We start from the raw sequence: 26,706 nt of genomic DNA on the forward strand, positions 1-26,706 counted from the left end.
CGTCTTCCTCTTTTTCCTTTCTTTCCTTTTTGGGCGGAATCCTGTTCTGCCATTTTTGAAAGTCATTTGCTACCATTCTTCTTCCCTGTCCTGGTTCCCCGAGGTCCTTTTCTGTCTGTGCCATTGAGAGGTTGCTCGCGTCTTCTGCTTTTATTTCTTGTTTTTTTCTTCTTCTGTCTTCTTTCTATCGATCTGTCCCGGTCTTCTTTTTTATTTGTGTTTGAAGGAATCTGTGCTTATTGAGGATCCTTGCTGCTCTATACTTTGCCGTGGTCTCTTTTTTGGATGCTTCTTTCTTTTCTGGGCTTCAGGATCCTCTGGGCCTTCCTTTTATTCTCCATGGGTCATCCGTATCTATTGCTTTGGGCTTAGCCTGAATTTTTCCTTTTGGGCTTGACTTGTTCTTCTGTTTTGGGCTTATTTTTATTATGACCTTTTTTAGACCTCAACAAATATCAAGTTCAATTGGGTATTGGAGTGAAATTTCAACTGTAAGTTAGTATTTCGAGATAGGGCAAGGACAGTTGGTAAAATTTCTTATACTTATAACTGCTTGATTATTGATTAGTAGATTTTTGGGAGTTGTGACCTTAAAATCACCTGTGAGATTTTTGCCTTGCGAGGTTTTCCCCATTTGTTAACAAATCACCGTGTTTAAATTTATTTTTCGCTGCATTTAGTTTAATTGGTGATTTGTTGGTGCCTCCACAATTTGCATGCTATTAAACTTAATTAATCAACTTAGGTAATTGAATTAATTAACCAGGGTCAAGTTTTTTAACCCAACAATATATATATATATATATATATATATTTTTTTTTTTTACTTTAGTAAAAAAAATTAGGTTTGGGCTGGATATTTTTTCTCAAGTTGAAGTCCAAATTTGATTTGCCACATATACGAACTTCATAATGCATGATGCTCCTTTTATCTTATAAGGTTAAATGTGCATTTCTGCACATGAATGGAAATATTATGAATGGAGTAATGTTAGAAAGGTACTACTAGACATGGCAAAACGGATCGGAATTTTCTGACCCGACCCGAAAAATACTAGACCCGAACCCGATTTTTTTGACCTGAAGCAAAAACAGGTTGACTTGTGACCCGACCCGTGTTTTTTGCGGGTCAACCTGACCCAACCCACGACCCGACCCAAACCCGAACCATTTTTTTTAAAACTTTTTTTTTTTTTCAAAAAAAATAGTGAAATTAAGACAATTTTGGTTTAATTGTTTATTGTGAGTTTTAAGGAAACAATTGATACATTTACATAACTGCATGCAAATTAATTGGAAAATAAATGGTTGAGCATTCTATAATGAGTAAAGATTTTTAGATATTAAATAGCAAAGTACATGCCAAGATAATCTGGTTACAGTAAAGTTAAAAACAGATTTAAAATTGTAGATATGTGTGAGACATATTCATAAGTGTGAAAATAGTAAAGCCAAAGTATCAAATTAGCAGAAATTATGAATGCTTAGATCTATTTTTTAACAATTTATGTTCAAAATAAACGGCTTTTCAAAATAAATTATGATATTTCTTAGAGTATGTGCTGCTTAACAATGATATGATTTTCATAAAAGAGACTAGGTATAAATAAGTAAGCAATCAAACTTTAATGTATATCTCAAATTGAAATAGAGTGTCAACCACAATTGATAATAGATTATAAAATTAATTTTTAAAATTGTAACTTTCTTATATGTTTTTATTCTTTATCAAATGAGTTATCCAATAAGTCATTTGTATTTTTTTTTTTTTTTTGGAATGTTGATATTGTGTAAAAATAAAACTTGTATATTTGTTTTACTTATCTTTGTGTTGTTTTGTTTTAGATAGCAATGTTAGAATTTGTATAATTTTAAAATTATTGAATAAGTATTAATAAGTTTAACTGAGTTTATTCTTGATATAAGTAGTGAATTCAAAATAATGCATTTTACATCAAGTAATATGTTGCATAACTATCCAAATGGCAAATACATATTGTTTTCTTTATAAAAAATAAAAAAAATAAAAATTTCATGTGAAAAATACGGGTCAACCCGACACGACCCGCAACCTGATTGACCCGAACCCATTTTCAACCCGCTTAAAATGACCCGTTTTTGACCTGTGACCTGTTTGACCAGTGACCAGTGACCCGAACCCGACCCGACCCGCCCGTTTTGCCATGTCTAGGTACTACAAAGTTTACTACTATAAGTCTACAAAATGAGATGGCATAGTGCTACATCAACCATTTAAAATAGCCATATGAATAGATAGATTTTAGGTTTTTGAAATAAGTAATGCTAAATATGCAATAATTTTACAACAAATCTTTGGTAGTAACTTATTATTTGTTTTAATATTAGCCTAGAACTAACATTACTTTTTATCAGTAGATAACGATTTGTTATGTATAATTTGTTGTGAAAATATTGCGACCTAGAATTACTCGGGTTGTAATTTGACCATGTACCCGACCCAAGCACAATCAACTATCCATGAATCATGGTCCATCAGGTAACCCGTAACCATATGGGACTGGTTGGGTCCTCCACTATATATATCTCACAGAAGCTCCATTTTGCCGCTTCATTTAAATCTCACCCACGCACAGGAAAAAAGAAAAAGAAAAGCATTTGCGTTGAAAAGCTTGCTCGACACTCTTTTCATTTCTCCAAAGAAAAATGAGCATGGAATCGACTCGCTCAGACAACTCGGCCAAAAGAAGCTTCAATAATAACCGTAACTCGGCCTCTTCAAATTCAAATTCAAACCCTTCCAATAAGAAGAAAAAAACCAGTCAGAAAACCCTAGGCGTCGCTTGGGGCTCCAATTCTCGCTCTTCGTCTCGCTCCTCCTTCAGCAATTCACCGTTCTCCAATTTTGGCAGGTTCTTCTTTTCTCTCTCTCTCTCATTCCTTCAATTTTTGAAAATTTATGATTTTATGGTTGAGAATTATTTGAATTTCTTCATGTCAAGCACCGTTGAATTTGTTACTTCGTGTTTGTGTTTTGATTGCGATTTTTTGATGGTGTTGTTGACGATTTTTTTTTTTTTAATGTAGTTATATGGTGGAGAAGAATAGGAAACTTCAGAACCAGTTTGAAGCCGAAGCTTCGACTTCTTCTCATGGTGGTTCGGGTTCTGTGAAGCCTATATTCGATGGGGTTTCCATCTTTGTCGATGGTTTCACGGTTCCTTCCAGTCAGGTTCAATCGCTTTTTATAAGAATTTTCTGTTGAACTGTGCTTGGTTGCTGAGAAAATTAAACAAGAATAGTAAAAAAGAGATATGAAAGTTGGACACGTAGACCTTATATTAAATTTGTTCCAGTTCTTGGTCTGAACTCTGAACCTTTTGAATTATTTAAAAAACAGGACAATGACTTTAAAAATTCGTCTACACTAATTTCAATAGGTTGAACTCAAGTGTGGGGTGGGGTTTAGGAACTGAACAGTGGAATTTGATAAATTTTGGAGTTATTATTAGTGTTATAGATTAGTAATCAAGGGTTATTGTTACATCTTCATTTGTCACTGTTATTTATAGTAAGCTATTTCAGGAACTGCGAGGCTACATGTTAAAGCATGGTGGAAGATTTGAGAATTACTTTTCAAGACGTCGTGTAACCCATATCATCTGCAGTAATCTTCCTGATAGTAAAATTAAGAATTTGAGGTTTATCTCACTTCTTTTTTTTTTTTTCAAACTCTTACGAATGTGTGTGTGTTTGTTTATTATTATTATTTTTAAAATCATTGTGATTGTTATTGTTTGTAATTTCAATTCAGGTCCTTTAGCCGTGGGCTCCCTGTGGTAAAACCCGCGTGGATTTTGGAGTCTGTTGCTGCCAATAAACTTTTGAGTTGTAAGTTCATGCATTTTATAAATTTGGATTTCTCTTGACAAAATACCTTGTTAGAGACCCAAACTAAATGCAGTGGAAAAAAGAGGCTTGGTCTCCTCAACATGGCTGGAGTGAGAATTTTTCAGTGCTATATTCCTCTGTAGTGGACATGCTCTGAAGATTTTCTTTTTCCTCTTCTTCATCTATCTAATTTGCTATGGATTTGATTTTGCTATCTCCAGGGGTTCCATACCAACTCGATCAGCTTGCTAATAACCAACCAAAGTTGTCATCATTTTTTACTCTGAAAAGAAGCTCAGTCTCCAACAGTGCCTCAACTCATGCACCTTGTCAAGTAAATCCTGAAGCTGAGGATTCGTCTTTAAAAGTTGGTACATCAGGTGATACATATTTTTCTGAAGTGAGTGAACCCTTTGAGCACCGTAAGCAAATTAGTAGAGAATCAGATGATCTTGTGAATGAGAACTCTAATGCATCATTAGTTGAGGAGATAGCTAGCAGTTCTGGCAAACCCTGTGAAGTGGCTATGGGAATACCAAGTAATATTGATGCAGAAGATGAAAGCAGTGTAAAAAATGATCTGCAGTCAAGTCATTACCAACCTGCTGCACTTGTTAGCAGCAACTGCATAAACAACCAAAATATGAAAGGTTCACCAAGTTCAATGGTCAGTGAGCCTTCTAATCAGAGTCATTCAACTCTTGGGGATCCAAATTTTGTGGAAAATTATTTCAAGGTAATGAATAGGAAAGCAAATTGGTTAAAAGAAATATTGGCTGTATATTTAATAATTATGTGTTTCAATAAGTTTGTTTACTTGATGTGTTCAAATGATTACCAGACAGAACATCTTGTTGCATCATGTTATGTATGACTTTGTTTGTATCTGCCCTGGGGCATTTTCAGGTCATATTCTGACCATATTATAATTTCTGCAGAACTCGAGGCTGCACTTCATAGGCACCTGGAGAAATCGATACCGTAAACGTTTTCATAGCTTATCTAATGGGTTTAACTGCACAAGTTCTAATATTAAAGCCTCTCCTCTGAAGACTGCCGTTATGCATGTTGACATGGTAATCTCTATACTCTTGGCTGTTGAATATAACTTTGGCCTTTGGGTGTTTATTGTTTTCCTTCTAAAGACTGATATAATATGGTTGTTAAGTTTACCAATTTTAGAATAATGTGATTTGAGCCTGTAAGAATGGATGTAATGCTGACATGGTAATCTCTATACTCTGATTTGCTTCTCCAGGATTGCTTCTTTGTCTCAGTTGTCATCAGGAACCATCCTGAATTACGAGATAAGCCTGTTGCTGTATGCCATTCAGACAACACGAAAGGAACTGCTGAAATTTCATCTGCAAACTACCCTGCTCGAGATTATGGTTGGTTTGTGCTAAGTTCTCTCTATCTCAATCAACCTTACCACCTTCTTGCAGGGTTTCTATTCTGCATTTAAGTTATATTTTTATTCTTATAGGAATTAAGGCTGGAATGTTTGTTAGAAATGCCAAGGCTCTTTGTCCCCACTTGGTCATATTTCCATACAACTTTGAAGCTTATGAGGAGGTAAGCTGTAAACCATACACTTGAACATTTAATTTTCCTGACCAAATAAATTTCTCAGAGTGTGAAAGTTGGCTTTCTATTTTCTTCTAATTGCGTTGCTTTTTATCTTTCATCTTCCTTTTTTTTTTTATTGGGTTTATTGGTGGCACATAATCTGTTGGACAATTTGCAGGTAGCTGATCAGTTTTATAACGTATTGCATAAGCATGGCAACAAAGTGCAGGTCTGCTTGTAAAAATGAATTCATTTTGTGCATATCAGTTTTCACTTGTTGTCTTGCTAATATTTTAACTGATGTGGAATGTAGGCTGTAAGCTGTGATGAAGCCTTTTTAGATGTGACTGAATCAGAGGGGGATCCCCAGCTTCTAGCTTCAAAAATAAGAAAAGAGATTTTTGAGACTACCAGATGCACTGCAAGTGTTGGTATTGCTGGGAATATGCTTATGGCTCGCCTTGCCACTAGAACTGCAAAACCGGATGGTCAATGTTACATTCCTCCTGAAAGGGTGTGTTTTGGGAAAATTTTCATGCTCATAAGTTGTGTATGTATGTCTGAATGTGATAATTTTCAAGTATGTAAAGCACAGCATTTTAACAGCTTTAAATTATTTTTTTACTTATAAAAAAAAAAGCCTTATCATTATGTTGGGATTGCATGCCTTCGAGTCTTGTAGATTATCTTATATTTGGCAGCCATTAAAGTTTAAATTGAAAATTTCTCATTGTCTATTTAAGAACTACTTTAAATATTAATTCTGTTGTTAAATTATTAGGCATCTTAGATTCTTGTTTTCATTTCCTCAAACACAAGAAGGCAATGCCCTCTTTATTTTCTTAGTGGATTCTTGCATGAGGCTTCTATGAGCCAGGGCTTATGTTTAATTTATTCATGTATTTATTTTTAAACATGTATATTAGAATATGTAGAGATTTGATGCTGGGTGCCTGGAGTAGTTGATATTTGAGGTTTCTCTCTCTCTCTTTCTCTCTTCAAAAAAATTATCATCAAAGGAGGCTTCTATGAGCCAGGGCTTATGTTTAATTTATTCATGTATTTATTTTTAAACATGTATATTAGAATATGTAGAGATTTGATGCTGGGTGCCTGGAGTAGTTGATATTTGAGGTTTCTCTCTCTCTCTCTTTCTCTCTTCAAAAAAATTATCATCAAAGGATGCATGGTTAAATTTTTGGCCCATGGATGTCCATCTCTATAAAATTTACCTCATCTTTTATATAACATATATATGGTACTTTGCATCTCTTCAACTCATTGTCTATTGTCTAAATATTCATGTTGACTACTAAGGATCTATAATTGAAATTTGAAAGAGTTGATGATAATTGTTGAATCAAATGTCTTCAATACTGACGGAAATACCTCTTATGGACCTTCCATTAGTCAACTCTTTTTCTCAATCAGTTGAACTAGCTCAGCCTTTCTACTGCATCTGGTGTGGTTGACATTCTTTTCAAATTTTCCCCTTGGTGAAGTTTTTTATCTTATATTTTTTTTATTAGGGAAGGGGGGGGGGGGGGGGGGGGGTGTTATAACATATTGGGACATTTGGAATAAAGTGCGTGTCAGGAGTTTAACATAAGAATGGCAATGATATCAAGAAGGCTGCATTAATTTTTTTGCTTGTATCTTGCCCCAAGTGCTTTCAATATATGCATGGACATTTTGATTTTGTCCTTGTCAATCCCATGAGAACTTATTGTTCTTATGGAATTATAGTAAATGGTTGAAAACTTGGTTTATCCTTTTTTTTCCATTTCATTCATTGAATTTCTCTGTTGAGATTTATATTGCTGCTATGTCATATACAATGGGCACGTTGTTATCTTTTACCCCTAACACTTCCATTTCAATTATGCTTGTTAATGTTTCTTTGGAAATTGGATTTACTTCACCTTATAAGCTTTAAGTTTCAGTTATGCCTATTTTGTTACTTATATTTTTATAAATTGTTCTTTCTTATTTTTTTTATTCTACCTGGTAATATACCTTATTTCATAAGCTTGGATATGGTTTAAAAACAAAATTATTGATGGAGCTAATGCCTTTGGTCCTTGGTCCACACTACAATTTTTGTTACTGAATTTTGTTTTAACACTTTTAAGTGGGTGGTAAGTAAGGATGACTTGGATGTTTTTTTACCTTCTATCTATCTTTCCTTGTTGCAATTTTCCAGGTTGAGGCCCTTAGTTGCTTGCTGTGACTTTTTGTTGACTTTGTTATTCTATCTATTGTCAAATATCATGTAAAACTATAAATAGAAGTTCAGGGTTAGTGCAGATTGCCTAACGTAGTTTGAGAATTTCAGGTTGATGATTATTTAAGTCAACTTCCAATCAAGGCACTTCCAGGGATAGGGCATGTTTTAGAGGAGAAGTTGAAGAAGCAAAATGTTTGGACTTGTGGACAGTTGCGTATGATTTCCAAGGTCCTTTTATACTACTGATATTTCCTTTCTTTTCATTTGCCAAAATGGTTAAATTAGGTGAACCTCTCCATTTTGTTTTATGATTATCAAATTAGAATGGTTGAATTTTGCATGTATTATTTTGGTGAACCTTTTGCACACATATTGTACACTTAAGGTTTTCCTTCAATCTATAGTACAATTCATTTATACTCCATTACATTTTGTTTGTCGATTTTAGAAATTTAACTTTTTAAGGTAACATCATTTAATGCTTTGTTTTTCAAAGAGAAATATATAAGTTTTCAAAATTGCCCTTACAAACTTTCAAAAAGTTTAAATATGAATAAAGTAAAGGGAAGGGTATATTGGGAATAAGATCAAAATAAACTATAGCAATTAACCACATGATACACATGTTTTGGCCAGGTCTTCATGCATGGGAATTAGATTTTCCTAGCGGAATACTCAGCCATGGTATCTCTATTTCCATATGGCATATTTGGCCGTGTCATTACCATTGCCATGTGGCATACTTGGCCATGTCATCATCCCCTACATCAGTACTTATATAAAAAAAATGGATGGGGAAAAAATATTCAATATATGCCTAGGAAACTTGAAAATGAAAGGAGATACAAGACTCTAAAGAGATACAAGTATAATAATCAAACATGGTTGAAAAGTTGAAATATGAAATGCTGAAATAATTAAGTATTAATATGTAAGAAATAAACTCAAATTAAGGTGTCTTGAACTACCCTAATGTTTAGAGAGAAGATTTTTAAAGCCCTTAATCTTTCTTCCAAAGATTTAAATACAAGTTATTAGGGTCTGAAGAATGTTTGAAGTTACCTTTTAAGTTCAGGACAGGTGTTTAGAAATTTTAAACATCTGTTTGCATTTGAGTCTTTGAAGTCAAATGACTATTCAAGTACGCCAATGATTCGAGAGTGAATTGATTGTTTATTGAGACCCTATTTATACTTTCTTAACTAGGAAGCTGTACTTTAAAATCTAATCATTGATTTTAATGCCCAAATTTGCTGCATAAACATCTGGTACATATTATGTCTATTTCTTAAAGTTTCTTTCCAATTCAGGAACAATTTTCAAAGCTTAAATTTTGGTTTGACATTGAATTCTTAAGGTTTCTACTCACCATGTGATGAGGCAATATTTTTGTTTGATAGGTAAAATAATATTATTGAAACGAGACTACTTAGTGACAAGAAGCACGAAGTATCCTAAAGAATTACAATGAGAGAAATATCTACACATGGATTGATTCTATGAAGGAGTGAATAGAGTTAATATCAGTAAGACCCGATACAAAAGGCCACTCATAAATAGAACTAATGAAGGGTGCTTGCAATTGAGATGACGTGCACTCCACATCTTCTAAAGTACTCCGATTTCGTTCCCTCAATATAGTCCACACCAAACATATATATGAATTTGGTCCTCGACATTGCTACCCACATGGTAAATCAAGAACCTTCTCTAGTGAAACCCACTTAACCCCAAACATCCTAAATATACAACTCCACAACTTGAAAGCCACACTACAATGAATTAAGAGGTGATCCACAGTCTCCCCTCTACAACAGCACATACAACACCAGAAAATTCTCATAAGTGAGAATTTTCCCCCAAGCCACCGTCCACACAAAGAAAGAAATTCTCCAAGGGGCCTTGGCCTTCCAAGGAAAGGGCGGATGGGGTGATCCCTGCAATGTCTCATAACCTCTCTATATGGCCTTCCATGTGATGAGGCAATATCAAATAGGGCAAATTGTGTCCTTAGAGTTAGGAACAAATAAAGAAGATTTTAGAGTTTATCTAGTATGTCAGAAGTAAAATCTTGATTTGTTTTCCTGTTGTATAACCTAAAATGAAAATATTGCTTCATTTTGGCCTTCAAGGAATATTTTTTTCATTCTTCATACCCTATGAAAATGCTGCATTATACGTCTTCATTTTGGTTTAGATGTGTTATGTCTGCACTTATGTGGGCCAATGAGTTCTAGTTCAAATGACACCTTCTCCCTTTGTAAGCGAAAGGTGCACAGTGAGTTCGTTGGTTCAAGGCCCATTAGGTGTGTGTAAATTACCTATAAAAAAAACAATGTCAGCCCTTATGCCAACTTGAAAGCTGACAATGTCCTGGGATTTGTTGTTATGTTATGCATAAACATATCTCATTTTAGTTATCTTTCTATAAGTCTGTGGGTCATGGATAAATCATTTTTTCCTTCTTGGCTATCCTAAGAATTGGTAATGCTCAGAATGGTCTGTGTGCTATCATTAAGGGGCATCCTAGTCAGCTGTATTTCTTGCAATTCCATATTAGACAATAAACCTTTGGAGGTTTATTGATAATGCTTTACAGTTTGGCTTTTCCTATATTTTGGACTAATTATTTTGAAATTTTATTATTTACATTGTGGTGATGTTCAAGTATTCCACTATTTGCACCTTTTTGGCATCTCCAGGACTCTCTTCAAAAAGACTTTGGACTGAAGACTGGGGAGATGCTATGGAATTATAGCAGGGGACTAGATAATCGGCTGGTTGGGTTAATTCAGGTTTGGCAAAGAACACGATATTGATTAACTATATAGTTTTGAGTTTAAATAACTTCTTTCTTTTTAGCTTATGGTTAAGATAGACAAATACTTTTTCAAATATCTGTAGTGAGTGTCATGTTAGTTCTCTTGCATTTTTATGAATGGAATGTTATTGATTTTTTCTTTCACTAGTTAGGTGCTGTACTTGGCTGTTATCTGTGATTAGTTAAGTATATGATTGTTAATCAGGAAATTATGATCTTATCTAACTTTTTTTGGGGGATAAGTTTTGACCCCAAGGGAAGGGGGAAAGGGAGACTTGAAATAGTGACCTCTGCAATATGAGGCATGGTTCCCAGTTGTTTGTGATATTCCTTGGATTTTGATCTTGTTTGAACTTTTTTGTTATGAGTAGTGTTTATTACACACATGCTAATGCACACACCTTTACACACGTGAAAAAGAAACTGAAATTGTGACTTGAAGTCATGATTTTCAAGTTGGACACGATTTCAGTTACTTTTTCGTGTGTAAAGGTTTGTGTATTAACGTGTGTAGTAAGTTTTTTCCTTTTGTTTTGATTGGTTTATGGGTATGGTCTATTCTTTGACCGTGCGGGAGTTTGGTCCTAACGAGATTTGTTGGAAGCCAGCAAAGAACAGAAGTTTTGGGGTTAGAGGATTTTATCGTTCCTTCTACCCTCCAACCCTTTTATCCTTCCCACCCTTTTATCCTTCCCTTGGAGAATGTTATGCCAATCTAAGGTTCCTCCAAGGGTAGCTTTCTTTTCTTGGTCTGCTTCTTTAGGTAAGATCTTAACAACAGCAACCTTCGTAAAAGACATGTGCTTGTGCTTGATTGGTGCTATATGTGTAAGAGATGTAGGGAGTCAGTGAATCACCTTCTACTTCATTGCCCCATAGCTTGGAAGTTGTGGTCACTAGTATTTAGTTTGTTTGGTATCCACTAGGTTGTGCCTCATACAGTTATTGAGTATTTTGAGTCTTGGCAGGGAAAGTTTGGGCGACATCGCAACATAAATGTTTGGGGAATATTGCCTCATTGTTTGATATGGTGCATTTGGCATGAAAGGAATGCTAGAAGCTTTGAGGGTTGTGAATTTTCTTTGCGAGAGTTTAAGTCTTTTTTCTTGCACATTCTCTTTGACTGGAGTGTGGTATTTTCTCATTTTTCTTGTTCTTCCCTTCCTGTTTTACTTGATCGTTGTTGGTTCCTGATTTGTGCCCCCATAGATGTACTTGGTTTGACACTTTTTTTAATAATATTTTTATGTTATCTATAAAAAAAAAAAAAAGTTTTTCCTTTTGTTATATATCACAATGGCCAATAAAATTGTATATCTCTTATCTTCATCTAATACTTTGACAAAGAACATGGACTGCTGTATAGTTTAAACACCTGTTTGCAACAACGGTTGTTCATCATGCTAAAGTTCATTTATGATTTGATGACAAGAGGTGTCACAGCCCATATGAGCCAACTAACTTGAATTTAGCATTCTTGTTCGGATCAATATTCTTTACTTCTGTTTTTGTTTCATTTGCGATCATTCAGCCTTGCTTATCAGAGATGTGATCTGCAGGAAAGCAAATCTGTAGGTGCTGAAGTGAATTGGGGTGTGAGGTTCAAGGATGTGAAAGATGTTGGTATTTTGATGCACTTTGAAGCTAATTATCACATTTCTGTTTTTAATAAATTTGAATAGTTATTGACATAGTGCTTATTTAGGCTCAAAACTTCCTCTCAAACCTCTGCAAGGAGGTTTCGTTGCGCTTGCAAGGATGTGGAGTGGAAGGGCGCACTTTTACCCTCAAGGTGTCATATTTTTGTTTAATGTATCATTCAAATATATTTTATCATTACTAGCTTTGAATGATTTATTACTGGATTCAAGTTGAATGCTCTTCATTTATTTATCTTTCTTTTAATTTTATAAGAGGTTACTGTGCCTTAAATATTTTGAGGAGCTTCTTGTCTTTTATGTGATCCAAGTAATTTGAAAACTTTTTGGTTTATGTGATTCATTGATCTTAGATAAAAAAGAGAAGAAAAGATGCCGAGGAGCCTATAAAGTATATGGGCCATGGAGATTGCGAAAATCTGAGTCACTCCACAACGGTAGAAATATACTTGACATAATTTTATATGCATATCTATGTGTGTATATAGAGCTAATTTTGCATCATTAAATGGTTTTGGCTTGGGGATTTGAGTTCAAACTATAATAGTAATTGATGTTTTAAAGGTTCCGGTTGCTACTGATGATGTGGAAGTACTTCAAAGGATAACAAAGCAGCTTTTTGGGTTCTTCCACTTGGGTAAGTCAGCTTCCTCTAAATTTAATTTAATTTTGGTAAGTAAAGAAAATTCATTAAGGGCACAAAGGAGCGCAATCAATGTATATGGGAAGTATACATTGGTTAGATATGATTAAGCCAAGTTACTTATCAAAAAAAAAGAAAAAGATATGATTAGTCCAAGTTGATATTTAGACCTGATACCACTTCGAAGCACAAAAATAGAAATCTTCATTTTTCACCAAACCGACATCACCTCAACATAGGCAATAAGAAGCCGTAATTTACATCATAACATACTTTCGCCAAATCCAATTTACAAAATATCCCCCGGACTCTTGATTTGATTCTACTATCTAAGAAGCATTCATTGGAAATTGAAATTGAGCCTAGAAATTGTCTCCCTTTAATAAATGCTTTTTGTTATTCTAAGATGTTATTATGTAATGCCAACCTAAACATATTAGTTAGGACCTAGGCAATGATCTTATAGACCCCACCAATAATACTAATAGGTTGAAAGTCTTTAATTTCCACAGCCCCAATTTTCTTAGGAATAAGTGCAATAAATGTATCATTAAGAATTTTTTTTTTTTTTTTTTTTCATTAGTATGTATCATTGAGAATCTTTTTAAACTCTCATGTTATCATTTTTTACTACATTCCAACAAGTTAGGAAGAAAGCCAAAGAAAACCCATATGGACTCTATTCATTTCTTTCACCACCCCAAAAACCTTTCCTCAAAAGCTCTCTTTATTAATACAGCCTCCTTTTCACTGATGTGATTGAAAGGAAGGCCGTTCAACCTTGGCCGCCGATTCACCTCTTCATTGTACAGATTCATATAGAATTGCACTATATCCCATTAGGCCTGTACACACTAGCAAAAGCACACTCAAACTGGCCCTCCACACATTTCTGAATTTTTAAGAAACAGAAAAATCTCCCGTAGACTCTCTAAGTTTCTCTACAATCCTTCTATTCCAAAGCAATAATATACCACTAGCAGCCCCTTTTGCACCCAAATAGCATCAGTCTACTTGTTGTTACCCCAAATGCTTCTCTCTACACTTTTGAATATCAGCTCCAATTTTTTCCATTGAAGGCACACCAAGTCAACCTTCCGTGATCTAAGTAAATTTCTGATTCTCATCCTCTTGTCACCATTGGCTTTATTGGAAATAATTTGGACCTCCACCCCTTCTTACTAGAAAATCGCTTTTAACCTTATAATTTAAAGATCACTCTATATTTTCAGATCTCTTCTACCTTCAGTGGCCTAGTCAACTGATCTTAGAGGATATCCTTTTGCTCCCTTCTTTTTCCATTTTGCCTCAATTGCTACAAATAAGCTTAGAATTTTCTCCTCATAGTCTTTGAAGTATTTGCATGACACCCCCATATATCTATTGAATCCATTGGTCATCTGTCTAACCCACTTTGAAATATCTGGTTCAGTGGAATGTCTCTTCATAGGCTTCAATAGAATGTATATTCAAGGGTTAGCAGAAAATTGGCTCACTTAGAGTAGAGTCTACCTTGATATCTGACGTACAACAAATTGTGGTGGGTTTAGGGTTGGAGAATTTGTGGATCTTGGGTTTAAAACCCTTTAGAAAAAGAGTTAAGGTTCAAAAGAGAACATATTTGATTTATGGTTTAAAAAAGGAGAAGAATCAAAATTGAAAATGAACTCAGAGAATTCCCCAATAGTTGAGTTGATTGTGGTGGGTTTAGGATTAAGAGAATTTGTGGATCATGGGTTTAGAACCCATTAGAAAAAGAGTTAATGTTGAAAAGAGAACATATTTGATTTATGGCTGAAAAAAGTAGGAAAAGAATCAAAATTGAAAATGAACTCAGAGAATTCCCCTATAGTTGAGTTGATTGTGGTGGGTTTAGAATTAGGAGAATTTGTGGATCCTGGGTTTAAAACCCTTTAAGAAGAGTTAAGGGTCAATGGAGTAAATATTTGATTTATGCCTGAAAAAAAAAGAAGGAAAAGAAACAGAATGGAACTTTTGTAAAATCTGTATACAGTGAATGGTAACTTAAACAGTACTTTTGAACATGATTGTGAACAGTACCTGAGAGAAGAAAAGAAGAGAAAGGGAGGAAAAAAAAAAAGCCTAAGGCCAACGTGCCTTAATACACAGAACACTCAATTATTTTATTAATCAACTCTAACTTGTTTGAGTACAATAAGACACTTATGTAGATCCTACTCTTAACTTCTACTAGTAGAACTAGGTCTTCTATTTTGACTATACCAAATCCCAATTGAATTAAACCAAAGCTCACAAGACCCATAAACTAAATAAGACTTACTTATGTTTAAAAAAAAACCCATGGACCATAATTATAGCCTTTACCCAACCATTGTAGAATTTTAAAAAATACCTTTGACTCTTAAATAATCAAATAACATATTCTTAGGCTTTGCCTTAACCTTAGGCTTCCAAATAGGATATTCTTTCTCTAGCCATGCTATTCTTGTGCCATCAATATCTCGTATCTTCCTTAAAACTTTCATCATACTAACTTATTAAAAAAAAAACTTTCATCATACTAGTTTAAATGGGTTGGTTGAAAAGTTGGTTTTTGGGTCAGTTATGAGAACAACTCCTTCCTTGAAGTGTGTTCCTCCTCTTTTGGGACTTGGAACTTACAATTGGAGTCATCGTCGAAACTAATGTAAGTTGTACATTGGAATTGTCTCCCTTCTACCGCCATCTAAATTCAACGGCACTTGTGGGTTGGAATGCAATTGTGGTTCCCCTTCAATGTGACCACCATTTGTAGTTGATCCTTGATATTGCATGGTGGATTGGTTGATTCCAACTCTCTTACTGTGGGTTTCTGCTGCTCTGCCATTGGTTGACGCAGTCTTGATTCCCTTGATGCTTCTCGACTCGTTTGACTTAAAAAGATGGGTTTGAGAGTTGATGAGAAACAAGATTGTGATAATTGGCCAAAATAAGTAGGTTGACTTGAACCTGAAATGGAACCTGATGTGGAAGCCCCATTGGAGTTTCAGATTCTCCAAACCTTGACAGGCTTGGGTTCAAAAACCAATGGATTGTTGCCTTTGTCTATATTGTGTTCTCTATTAAATGGCAAAAATTATGGTCTAATTGCTTTTTATGTTCAAGATGTTAAGCTATCTCTATTATAAAACTAATTGTTGATTAAATTAATAAATTTTTCACTTCTCTCTCTGCCCCTTCTCATTTGATTCTTCATCTGGCACTGTAACTGTATTTTATTTCAAATTAAAGTTTTTGGCCCTTTTTTTTTTAGTATACAAAAATGTTTGTATCATTAGTCACTATGTTTGTCACTTGAGGACTTGTTTAGGTTGGCTGAGATTTGTAACCTGGTTATGACCATTATATATTAACTACTATATGGCATGAGGGTTCATGGTGACTGCTTTGATACTTTCCTCCTTGATAATAGTAAATTGAGTTTTAAGATTAGTTTTATCACATAGTATGTTTTTTTTTTAAACATCTATATGTTCATTAATTTTACATAGATGTCAAGGAGATTCGGGGTGTTGGCTTGCAAGTTTCCAGGCTTGAAAGCACAGAGAATTCCAAGCAAGGTATGTGTTTTATTGCTTGAACCTAGTTCCCACTTCCATTATGCTTACCAAACCTGCATTACTGTTGTATAGTGTGCCTATTGAAAGACTAAATGTGGTTTACACAACCCCCTCCCCCAACCCTCAACCTGGATTGCATCACTTTATTCTGACTGATAGTGAATCTGGTTGTTGCTTCATTGTTCGAAGGGCTTGAAAGAAATTCTTTGAAATCATGGCTCACCTCTGCCTCAGCCAGAACAGAAGAACTGTGCAAGAACAATTATGTAGCCAAAGAGAGTTCTAATCAAGGTAATTGGGTGATATAATTCTAAATTGTGTTTACTTGACAAATAATTTTTGTACAGTTGGAAATGGTATTAGCAATTAACCACTGTTCCCATTTGTTTCAGTATATTTTTGCTAACCATTTTATTTTTAAAAGCTAACTCACCTAGAGAGACTTAGTTGTATGGTTTTTTATTAACCATTCTTTGTTCTATTTCTTTGGGTAAACATGAGAAATAAATAAATTTAAGACACTGTAAGAATAGATCATTCTAGAGTCTAGACATGCATTTATCTGAAGTCCATGTTAATAAAAAATTTCACAAGTGAATATGATTTTAAACGGCAGATTAGGCATCCAACAAACTGAGACTGTAAAATTTGAGTGGTGAAGTTCACTAATAAAGTTTTCATTAGAGAAAAAAATTGAAGTCATACAGATCTCTTTGGATATCAACAAAGCACATTGCAAATTTTCATCACTAAATGCACATGTATGGAGTGAGAGAGTTTGGTGCTTTACATTCCTTCTTTCTAGTGGAATACAGGTTTCATGTATTCTAACATAGTTATGGAGCACTTTTCATATCTATTCTTGGTTCCAAAGTATCAGCCTTATGTTATTGATCAGTGTTGGGATTTAATATGATCAGTACATCGAGTATGCTTTCAAAAAAAAAAAATAAAAAATAAAAAAAGTACATTGAGTATTTTTTTTCATTTACTAAATAATGTTTGCTGACACCAGATCCCATGCAGCTAATTTGTAAGTTGTCTTGTCCTCTCCAACCAAAATTCTTAGCTAATTATCTAATGTGGAAGGTTTTATGTATTCATATTCAATACAGGAAAGTGTTTACTGCTGAATTTATAAAACAAGCCACTTAGACATTATTTTAAACTTCAGGCAAAATATGTCCGCCCTTGCTGATGTGACAGCTTCAGATTGTTTCCTAGTCTTCCATGTATCATGTAACTATTATTTTTTTGTATTCTTGACTGGTTGAAGATGAACTAAAATTGTATGGCTTCTGGTATTGGTTTCCATTTCACAGGTTGTGAAGGAAAGGGAGATGAAACTTTGGGTCAGCTGTGTGGTAATTCAGTTGGGCTTTCAATTCAAATGGATAGTAATACCTCCAATGGTGCAGCTTGTCTGAATGAGGTTTCAGTGCTGCCACCTTTATGTCATCTTGATATGGGAGTTTTAAAGAGCCTTCCTCCTGAACTTTTTTCAGAGTTGAATGAAATATATGGTGGGAAATTGGTTGATTTGATTGCTAAAAATAAAGGTAAAACTGAAAATATCAACCATACTTTGAGCGCTTATTCACATGAAAAAATAGAAGGTGAGGGCTTCTTTTTTTTTTTTTTTTAAATAATACCAGGATATCACTAGTTGTTTATCTACTAATTCTGAGTTCATAAGGGATGTGTTGAATTTGTTTGCTTAGGTGCAATGAAAGAGGGGCAGGCAGCTCTCCTTTCTAGCATGGTCTTCCAAAATGAAATTCCAGTAGAAAATAAGGTAACATTTCACATATATATATATATATATATATGATTTTTCTTTTCTTTTAATGGGTATTTTTTCTTCATGAATTTTCTCTTTCTAGCATGGTATTTTTTTTTTTTTTAATGTACCTATCAAAAAAAAAAAGAAAAAGAATTTTCTCTTTTTAATGCTTTATTTTTCCCTTGACTGGCTATTATCAAAATTATATGAAAGAGTTTTCAATTTATTGCATTCTGCAAGACTTATATTTTTATCTTAATTTTGATTTTCTTTAATTTATAATCCATCTTGCACAATATCAAAATGTCTGTTAAATGGCCATATTTCTATTTTAAAGTGCCTCTAAAAAGGTTTTGACATTTTTCCCCCTTTCTTCCCGGGTTTGTTGTTGTCATTTTGGAAATCAATTTCTTCTCCCTAAAATCTTTTGTTGTTATTGTTATTATTATTATATTTTATAAGAATACTGCATTGCATGTTGTCTGTTGGAAAAAACTTCAAAGCAACTTGCTTACTAGATTCTTAAGTGACAAAGTACTAGCATTGTTTCATTTATGTCCATCAATTTTATTAAGATGCTGAAAGATAGGATACAAGGGATTGCTTATAAGAATATCTTGTTTTGAAGACCGGGAACTAAGTGTTGCTAAGCTGAAGTTTTTATTTTTGAAGACGCTATATGAGTGGACTTTGCCACTTGTATCCTTCTTGGTTGAGGGGTTATTAGATTTCATGGACTCTTGTCTCTTTGTACATTAGTTAGCTCTTTGATGCTATTTATCTTTTTTGTGCATTTTCTGTACACAATCTGTGTATTGGGATCACAATTTTTTAATGAATTACCTATCAAAAAAAAAATAATAATAATAATAATATAATTTCTTTTAGTCATTGATGCAGTCATGCTGGACATTGAGTTGTGAGTTTTTGAAATGTGATGTAATTAAAAGCTCCCATGAATGGTCGATGTGGATTTTGTGGAGGGAGTGAAATCGTTGCATCTTAGAAGATTTCAGCTGAAGATTTCCTTTATTAGACAAATATTGAATGTTAAAGGCATTAGTGATAGTAGCACTGTTACATAATTCACTGAATCACTTTCGTTTGCATGTAAGACTTGATCTATTTCTTAGGCTTCCTTGTGTTTATTAATGCATGGGGTAGTTCTTTAGATAAGATAATAAAATTCGTTATTTATAAATACCATGCTATAAAAAGAAAATTTGAACATAGTTACCTGTATATTGGGTCTAATTTTGAACATTGTCTATCTAACTATCTACTGTACTCTTATTTCTCTCTCTGTTTATGTTTATCATTTTAATACTTTTCCTAAGTTCTTTAAGATAAATGAGAGAAACACAACACTTCAGTTACCTTCCTTGTCCCATACATAAGCTGTAATCCTAGTTAAGGATATTGCTACTGAGTATTGCTTTGGCAATTGTTCTAAAATGAAATAATGATTGAGGTTTGCTCTATTTACATGCATTTTACATCAGTATTTTTAGCTTATGGTTATTCAATACTTTTACTTTTTGCTAGGCAGAGCAGCATATAGCTAAGGAAGTTCCGTCAGTTTCTGGGGCAGAATCCTTTGTTCCTGCTTCAGGACTCAAGAAAACTGATTTGATACCTTCCTCTCTAAGTCAAGTAGATACCGCGGTTTTACAACAGTTGCCTGAAGAATTGAAAGTTGACATACTTGAGCATCTTCCTGCACACAGGATGCAAGTCTTTTCTCCAAATGTTCTCTTGGATCCTACAGAAATCCCTCTGGAAGCATTAGGTACCAAGACAGCTGAGAAAAACTCTGGATCAAAGGATTTTGTCTTGGACAACAATCTTTGGGTTGGAATTCCTCCACAGTGGGTTGATAAGTTCAAAGTCAGCAATTGCTTGATATTAAACATTCTTGCAGAGATGTATTACAAATCAGGCTCAACTGGAAATTTATCTCCAATTCTGCAGCGTATTAGTTCTGTATCTTTACATCAACTAGATGCATTTCAAGATGGTTGGGATGAAGCTATGTACATCTTGTGTGAGCTTCTGAAGCAGTATATTAAACTAAAGATAGAATTAGATATTGAAGAGATCTATGTTTGTTTTCGTCTTCTTCGAAGGTTTGCTTTGGGGCTTGCTAAATCTCTTTCCGTCATGCATAGTTTATCCTTCTCCGTGGTTATATTCCTTTAATAGCATTTCATTTGGCACTAAAGCTGAAAGTGGTTTTTCTGTCTTCTAATTTGATCCACATAACATCTTTTGGTGAATGTTATGATGGTTTGGGTTGTCTTTGCATGTAAATTCTTAAGTTCTTGGTTTAAAAAAATGTGGCATGACCTGAATTCAGGCTGGCTTATAGTTGAGACTTAGCTAATAGCGTATTTTGTGTATTCCGATTCTGTTTATGAAACATCCATATATCAACTTCATAATGCATGATGTTGTACTCCTCCCTATGTACACTGCCAGTGTACAAGGATGTTTTATTTGGAATCAATAAATTTTTGTTACTTATCAAAAAAAAAAGAAACTTCACAATGCATGATGGCCCTTCTATCTTATAGGCTTGAATGTGCGTTGTTGATGTGAATGAAACTGATAGGAAACTGACTAATTTTTTTAACCTGGAGCTATAGTAATCTAATCATTCTCATAAATGTGGACTTAACTCATTTGCTGATGACATTTGGGTTGAAAATATTCCCAACTGCTGGCCTAGAATTCTGTCCAAAAATCTTCATTTAAATTGATAACTTCTGTATTTTTACTTATTCTAAATGTCTGGAAAGTTGCACCAGTAATTTGTCTGTCAAGGCTAAAAGGAGGACATGTCAATTAAGGAGATAATAGAGAGCATGACTTTAGATAGGATAGAATGGAGGAAAAAAATACATGTGGTTAACCCTAACTAATCTGTTGAGGATTCATAGTAGGCCCCAAAATTTTTTGGACTAAGACTTTGTTGTTGTTGTACAATATAAAGTAAACAGTTGTGATCAACAAAATGCTGATTATGGGTGTTGGTCTTGGATTTAATATTATTTGACATTTGTTGGAAATGATGAATATATGCTCATCTTTGGTGATAATTTGAGTGTTCCAGATTGCTTTGCTTGATGATCAAATAAAATCAAATAGATTGTGATAGGTTTCCTGAAGAGAGGATTTGATACTTGCACCTCTTTTTAAATCTCTGATTGTACTATTAATCTTCAAAATTTGAGTGGTCTTATAAATCATAGGATCTGATTTATAAGGTCCCTGTTTGTATAGAACTGAGGAGATGCCCTTTCGTATTTATTTTATAATAAACTTATTATTACCTATAAAGAACAAATATTGTATCATGTTAGATTGTTATTATTATTATTATTATTCTCTACCATCTATATGGTAATGATGCTATTTCATGATCTTTTGTTGTATGTTATGTTCCGGATTGATTGTTTCTGATCTTTTCTTCAAGCATCTTAAACTGCTGTTCTACATGCATATTGATTGATACTCAAATTCTTCAGGTTTGCAACGAAATCAGAATTATTCATACTAGTGTACAATATAGTCTCTCCTTACCTTCAGGTTAGTACCTCAATTTTCCTGATTATTGCTGTGGCTTTACTTAGGATGTCCTATGTATAAATTGCATCTACTTTCTATGAGTTAAACTGAACATGTCCCGACTAAAAAACAAAAAATCTGCAAGATGTAGGCCTTAAGGAATTAGGATTTTCCCATGCCTCCATGGCTTTCCCTGTTCATCTAAATGATTAAAAAACAGCTTTTTAGAGTAATTTATATATTTTTTTGACCCTTCAGAAAATTTTTTCCCCATTGCTGGTTCTAAACAGTTTCGGTTTTTATTGTTGTTTGGTGCAATAAGACTTGAAAATAGACTTATAAATAAAAGGGACTTGATATTAGAAGTGTAGGGATTTCACTGAATCCTACCCTAGACTACAGCGTTGTAAAGCATTTTTAAACCATTTTTTATCAAATGTGTCAATTAGTTGACCTGTATATTTTATATACTGGTTGGGCCTCTTCACCTAATAGTTGAAGTTTTTGGTTTGGAGAGGTCCAACTAGTATAGCAAGGCCTACACTTAATCAAGATGGAACTCTCTAACATTGTGTTTGGAAGCTATTGTAGAATTAAGAACTATGTTGCCTATGATTTGGATCATATTTCTTTTGTACAATTAAGAACTACATTGCCTATGATGTGGAATCATATCAGTTGATGGGAAGGGAATGGCAATGAAATTGACGTGGATTCATATCAGTTGATGGGAAGGGAATGGCAATGAAATTGTGGTATACACTAATGTAGGACAAACTAGACTTTTACAACAGGGAAAATAAAGATTGATGATGACCTAGGAATCAACACGAAATGAAGGAAAGCCACTAAACATCATCACAAAATAAGGAAAACCAACAGGAATTAGCACCTAGGGTTGGCTGGACCTGGCACTAGACCATGGAGACAATTTCATAGAAACTTTATTCATCAAAATAATCTCCCTTTAATAGGGGTACATTATAGTCCTTTATATAGATTTACTAAATCCTAATTCTAAATGATATAGAAAACCATAATTATTATTGAATTAAAAAATAACTTTGCTTCTAGGAATAAAATACTAATAACCTAATAAACTATTAGGATATAATAAAAAACAATTGACCAATAAAAATTCCATTTGACTCCAAAATTCAATAAAATAAATTTTTCCTTATGCATCCCGCATCAACCACATTCCAAACCGGAGGTGTAGATTTATTTAGATTACATGGTTGAGAGCAATGATTAGTCCTATATGCACGAATGATTATATTTTTTAGCCACAGATGATAAATGAAACAAGCCTCTTTAAATTACAGTGTTATGTTTCTTACTTAGGTAGGGAAAAAAGTAGTATGTGAAAGCATCTACTTACATACATGTATAACACTTGTGTCTTTAGCTGCTAGGATCACTGCCTTATAGTCACTTCCAAAAGTATTTCCTATGCCGTAAGTTTTCTGTTTGCTAATTTGTGACCTTGACTTATATTTATAAATAATAAATAGAAAAAACTGGGTAATATTTTTTGTACAAATTTGCGATAAAAACTAAAGTGTGTTGTATGATCGAAGTGGACTGGGTTTGTAGGATGTGCATTCCACAATGTAGATTACTATGGCATCAGTGTTTTGTGGTTTCTCTGTGTCACGTCGGAAATACTATCCATATTTGGACTTAGTGTTTTTTCTTTTTTTTCCTGAAGGGATCTATTGAACTGCTGTAAAGAGATTCATACAAGTTGAATACTGTCCTCTACATTTTGGTTTGAATAAAAATAGTCATAAATTTGTAACTGCCTAAGTTGCTCTCTTGCTATTAGGTAAACACTGAACTGCTTTCTTGATATGATAAAACTATCTTTCTTGATATGATTTTATTTTTTATTTTTTTCCTTCTGGAACTCAACCCTGCAGGCATTGGTTGGAGAAAACTATGGAGGAAACTTGCATATGTCATTGAAGGATTAATGCTGCACTTATTGTGTGATTTCTCTGCTTGATTAACCTTGTTCCAGTGTCCAAGCGGTGCACTGTGCAATTCATGAGGGATAATTACCTTTAAACCACAATGCAAAATTTGGGGAGTGGTATGATTTCTTAAGCAATATACTTACCAATTTTCTTAATGATTTAAAAAAAATATATATATATATATATTTATATATGTATGTATGTATGAGTTTATCAATGCATTCCCTTGGTCAGTTTTCTAATCGTTCTAAATGTATGTGCATCATACATCGTAACTTGAAATATTATGTTGCAATCATTAAAGACTGCGCTTTTATGGTGGAAATACATGCCAAGATTTACAGAGGATTATGTCCGTTCTATGTACTTGGGGTTGGCTACACAAATTTTATGAATCTTTTTGTCTCTCTACTTTATTTTTTACTAACATTTTTATTATATTGAAATCTTCATGTCCTATTGCATAATATTTTATTCTTTACTCATGTATGTTTTCTCTTTATTGTGCTTATAACTTGAATTGTATGTTTAAGTTGAAAATTTTTGCACTTCCTTTTAATATTTGTGGTATACCTAAGTTCCATTTTTTTAGTAGAATTTGCTAATTAATAGAAAAGACATTTATTAAAGGTCGGGTTATAATTAGTACTCCATTATCAAGCTGTCTCGGTTGACCTCCTCCTATCTTTTCTTTGATTTGGATTATCACAAACTTGTCTCACAAAGCATTCTTTGTGGTCCCTTTTCATGTTTGAACAGTAGATCAAATATTTTATTAATAGACTTTTTGACTTTCTAGTCAATATGCATATATTTTTCTTTCGATTATAGTTAGGTCACTTATATGCAACACTTGAAAGGTTCGTCTTTTCATTTTATTTCTATATTTTGTCCTTTTATAAATTTCTTTTTTCTTCATAGATGATTGACAGGCTAAAGAGAATGGTCACTTTTGGGGTATATTTTCTTGTCATCAAATTTTTTTAAAAAAATTTTTTTTTTTTAAATGTAATCATTTACTTTTATTTCAGATTCAAGTGGAGAAGCATTAAAAGAAACTAAACATGGATGTTTAGTTACATGTAACCTTTACATCATTATGTAATTTATAGAGTTGTGATTTGTATTTATATATATATATATATATATATATATAAAGAATTGCGATTTTTTTCCCTACTATGCCATCAGAACTTTTATCCTTTTCCCCCCTCCTTGTTAGATAAATCACTAAACTCATCTGTGGTAATGTGATTTTAGCCATCAAAATCTTTTAACTTTTAGCTTTAGGGATGAGCAATTAGCTATAGCTCAACTTGGCTCATTTGCATCTCTAAAGCTAATGTTTTTTTAAATTGGTAAGTTACACATACTCAGTTGACTATTTATAATTCAGAGACCTTGAGCTAAACTGTTGCCAGCAATCCATGCTTAATTCATTTCATCAAAGTTTGATAAGCCAGATCTGCTCAGTTTGTTAAAATCAATCACTCATAGCTTGTGTCAATTTTTTATTACTATGTATTTAAAATTCAAAAGATCTTAGAATATAATTGATTGTACTCTTATCTTTGATGACATAACCTGTCAATTTGAAATACATGTCCTTTAGGCCTTTTTATTCACACACACCCACAGACTTTTACCCTATTCAGGGCTTTTTGTTTCTATAAATCTTATAAAATTTTGGATGACAGAAAACCATAAATTGGAGGCCTGTATGAAAGTGTTATGCTTACGAGCCTATGAGCCAGACAAGACAGTTCAAGCATTGAGCTCGTTTTGGAAACAAGCTATATTAGGCCCAAGCTTCAGCTCATTAACTTCATAACTGGGCCCAATCCAAGCATAACAGGTTCACATTCCAACTCATGAATAAATTAAGTTTATTATATTTGTTGGTAAAATTAGAGACCTTAATTAAAAATTTTTTTATCCTGTTGAAGTTCCTGAGACAGAGATGGGACCTCCCTGATAAGATTCTTACACCCAGATCTTGGAAACATTTACAAGGTTCGTCATTGGGCTTGCTTGTGAGTATTTGAGTAAAGAACTCAAAATGCTGGATACTATGTGATATCGAAGATCATCTCATTCATAAAGTGCATTTGAGTAAAGACATGTTCTGAATTACTTGAAATTTTTTTTGCTTACAGTTCTGTTGGTGTTGAAGTGCATGGCAATTAAGTTATTGGAAATACTTGATTGTAGTAGCTTGTGAATTGCCGCTGCCTCTCCTGCTCCGAATCTGCACCTTGTGTTGAAGTTTGAAAATCTGTGTATTTTATACATGAAAGTCCTGTCTGACATTGTGAGCTCTTGTTCCATTTGGTTTTGTTGGGTTTAATATTTTGTATAGTATTGCACAGGTTGTAAACTAGAGGTGAAGTTAGTTACTCATTAGTTTCCTCATATCCACTTGCTCTCCTTAATTAGGTGATTGCAGGCACTTCAAATTATCAAAAAAAAAAAAAAAAAAAAAAAGAAAAAAAAAAAAAAAAGAAAAAGGAAAAGAGCAGGCACTTCGGTTTGTAGGATTGCCAATAGGGCCAAAAGGCTCTGCAGTAAAAAGGATAAAGGTAGGTTTTCCCTTGCTCAATTACTTGTAAATATAAATCTTGTATTTGACTCGGGCATGATATGATTATTGTTTTTAGATTTTGAAATCCCAAAATGTATATTACTTGTATTAGTTTGACTTAAGTGTTATGAAGTATATAAAAATTAGATGTATCGACATAATTTGACTAAGGGATTCGATTTCAATTGTCTCAAATTTTAACATACTTTGACATTTGTTCCATTATAGAATGAAATAGCAGGCATCATATTTTTGAAATGTAGACTCTTTTGTTCCCTTATGGATTCAGTTTCAATGCCAACGACTTCAAAATTTGGTACCCAAAAACATTGCATGCAAGTTACGACTTATAATACGTGTCTTGACTTTTTCGATCTTTACTTATGTGAATACTGTATACTGTGGATTTAGCCTTTGACTTTGTAAA

At 33.6% G+C, this 26,706-nt stretch overlaps 1 protein-coding gene across 5 annotated transcripts; it reads left to right on the forward strand.

The window, feature by feature from the left end:
- Nucleotides 1–2,606: 2,606 nt before the first annotated feature.
- On the forward strand, nucleotides 2,607–26,456 carry LOC126705575 (DNA repair protein REV1). 5 transcript variants are annotated; one of them, XM_050404645.1, is made up of 27 exons: nucleotides 2,607–2,891; nucleotides 3,067–3,211; nucleotides 3,565–3,680; nucleotides 3,794–3,870; nucleotides 4,092–4,606; nucleotides 4,809–4,946; nucleotides 5,129–5,261; nucleotides 5,357–5,445; nucleotides 5,618–5,668; nucleotides 5,753–5,953; nucleotides 7,775–7,894; nucleotides 10,369–10,461; nucleotides 12,047–12,106; nucleotides 12,193–12,279; nucleotides 12,499–12,582; nucleotides 12,710–12,782; nucleotides 16,301–16,369; nucleotides 16,559–16,660; nucleotides 17,692–17,985; nucleotides 18,091–18,164; nucleotides 19,698–20,196; nucleotides 21,680–21,740; nucleotides 23,431–23,547; nucleotides 23,642–23,814; nucleotides 25,396–25,553; nucleotides 25,645–25,711; nucleotides 25,855–26,456. In XM_050404645.1, exons 1-22 carry the CDS (start codon nucleotides 2,686–2,688, stop codon nucleotides 21,709–21,711), a joined length of 3,258 nt encoding a protein of 1,085 aa, XP_050260602.1. In that variant the 5' UTR covers nucleotides 2,607–2,685; the 3' UTR covers nucleotides 21,712–21,740; nucleotides 23,431–23,547; nucleotides 23,642–23,814; nucleotides 25,396–25,553; nucleotides 25,645–25,711; nucleotides 25,855–26,456. The 5 variants fall into 5 exon arrangements, with proteins under 5 accessions (XP_050260602.1, XP_050260599.1, XP_050260601.1 ...); XM_050404642.1 differs by lacking the exon at nucleotides 23,431–23,547 and having other exon boundaries at nucleotides 19,698–20,278; XM_050404644.1 differs by lacking the exon at nucleotides 23,431–23,547.
- The last annotated feature ends 250 nt before the right edge of the window (nucleotides 26,457–26,706 follow it).

The sequence above is a fragment of the Quercus robur genome, chromosome 11 (genome assembly GCF_932294415.1).
Source record: "Quercus robur chromosome 11, dhQueRobu3.1, whole genome shotgun sequence".
NCBI classification, from domain to species: domain Eukaryota; kingdom Viridiplantae; phylum Streptophyta; class Magnoliopsida; order Fagales; family Fagaceae; genus Quercus; species Quercus robur.

Bases quoted from the DNA above. Each gene is read 5' to 3' on its own strand.
- LOC126705575 (XM_050404642.1), top strand. From the start codon at position 2,686: ATGAGCATGGAATCGACTCGCTCAGACAACTCGGCCAAAAGAAGCTTC. The intron at 3,681-3,793 runs GTTTATCTCACT...ATTTCAATTCAG, and splicing joins AGTAAAATTAAGAATTTGAG to GTCCTTTAGCCGTGGGCTCC. The intron at 12,783-16,300 runs GTAAGTCAGCTT...AATTTTACATAG, and splicing joins TTTTGGGTTCTTCCACTTGG to ATGTCAAGGAGATTCGGGGT.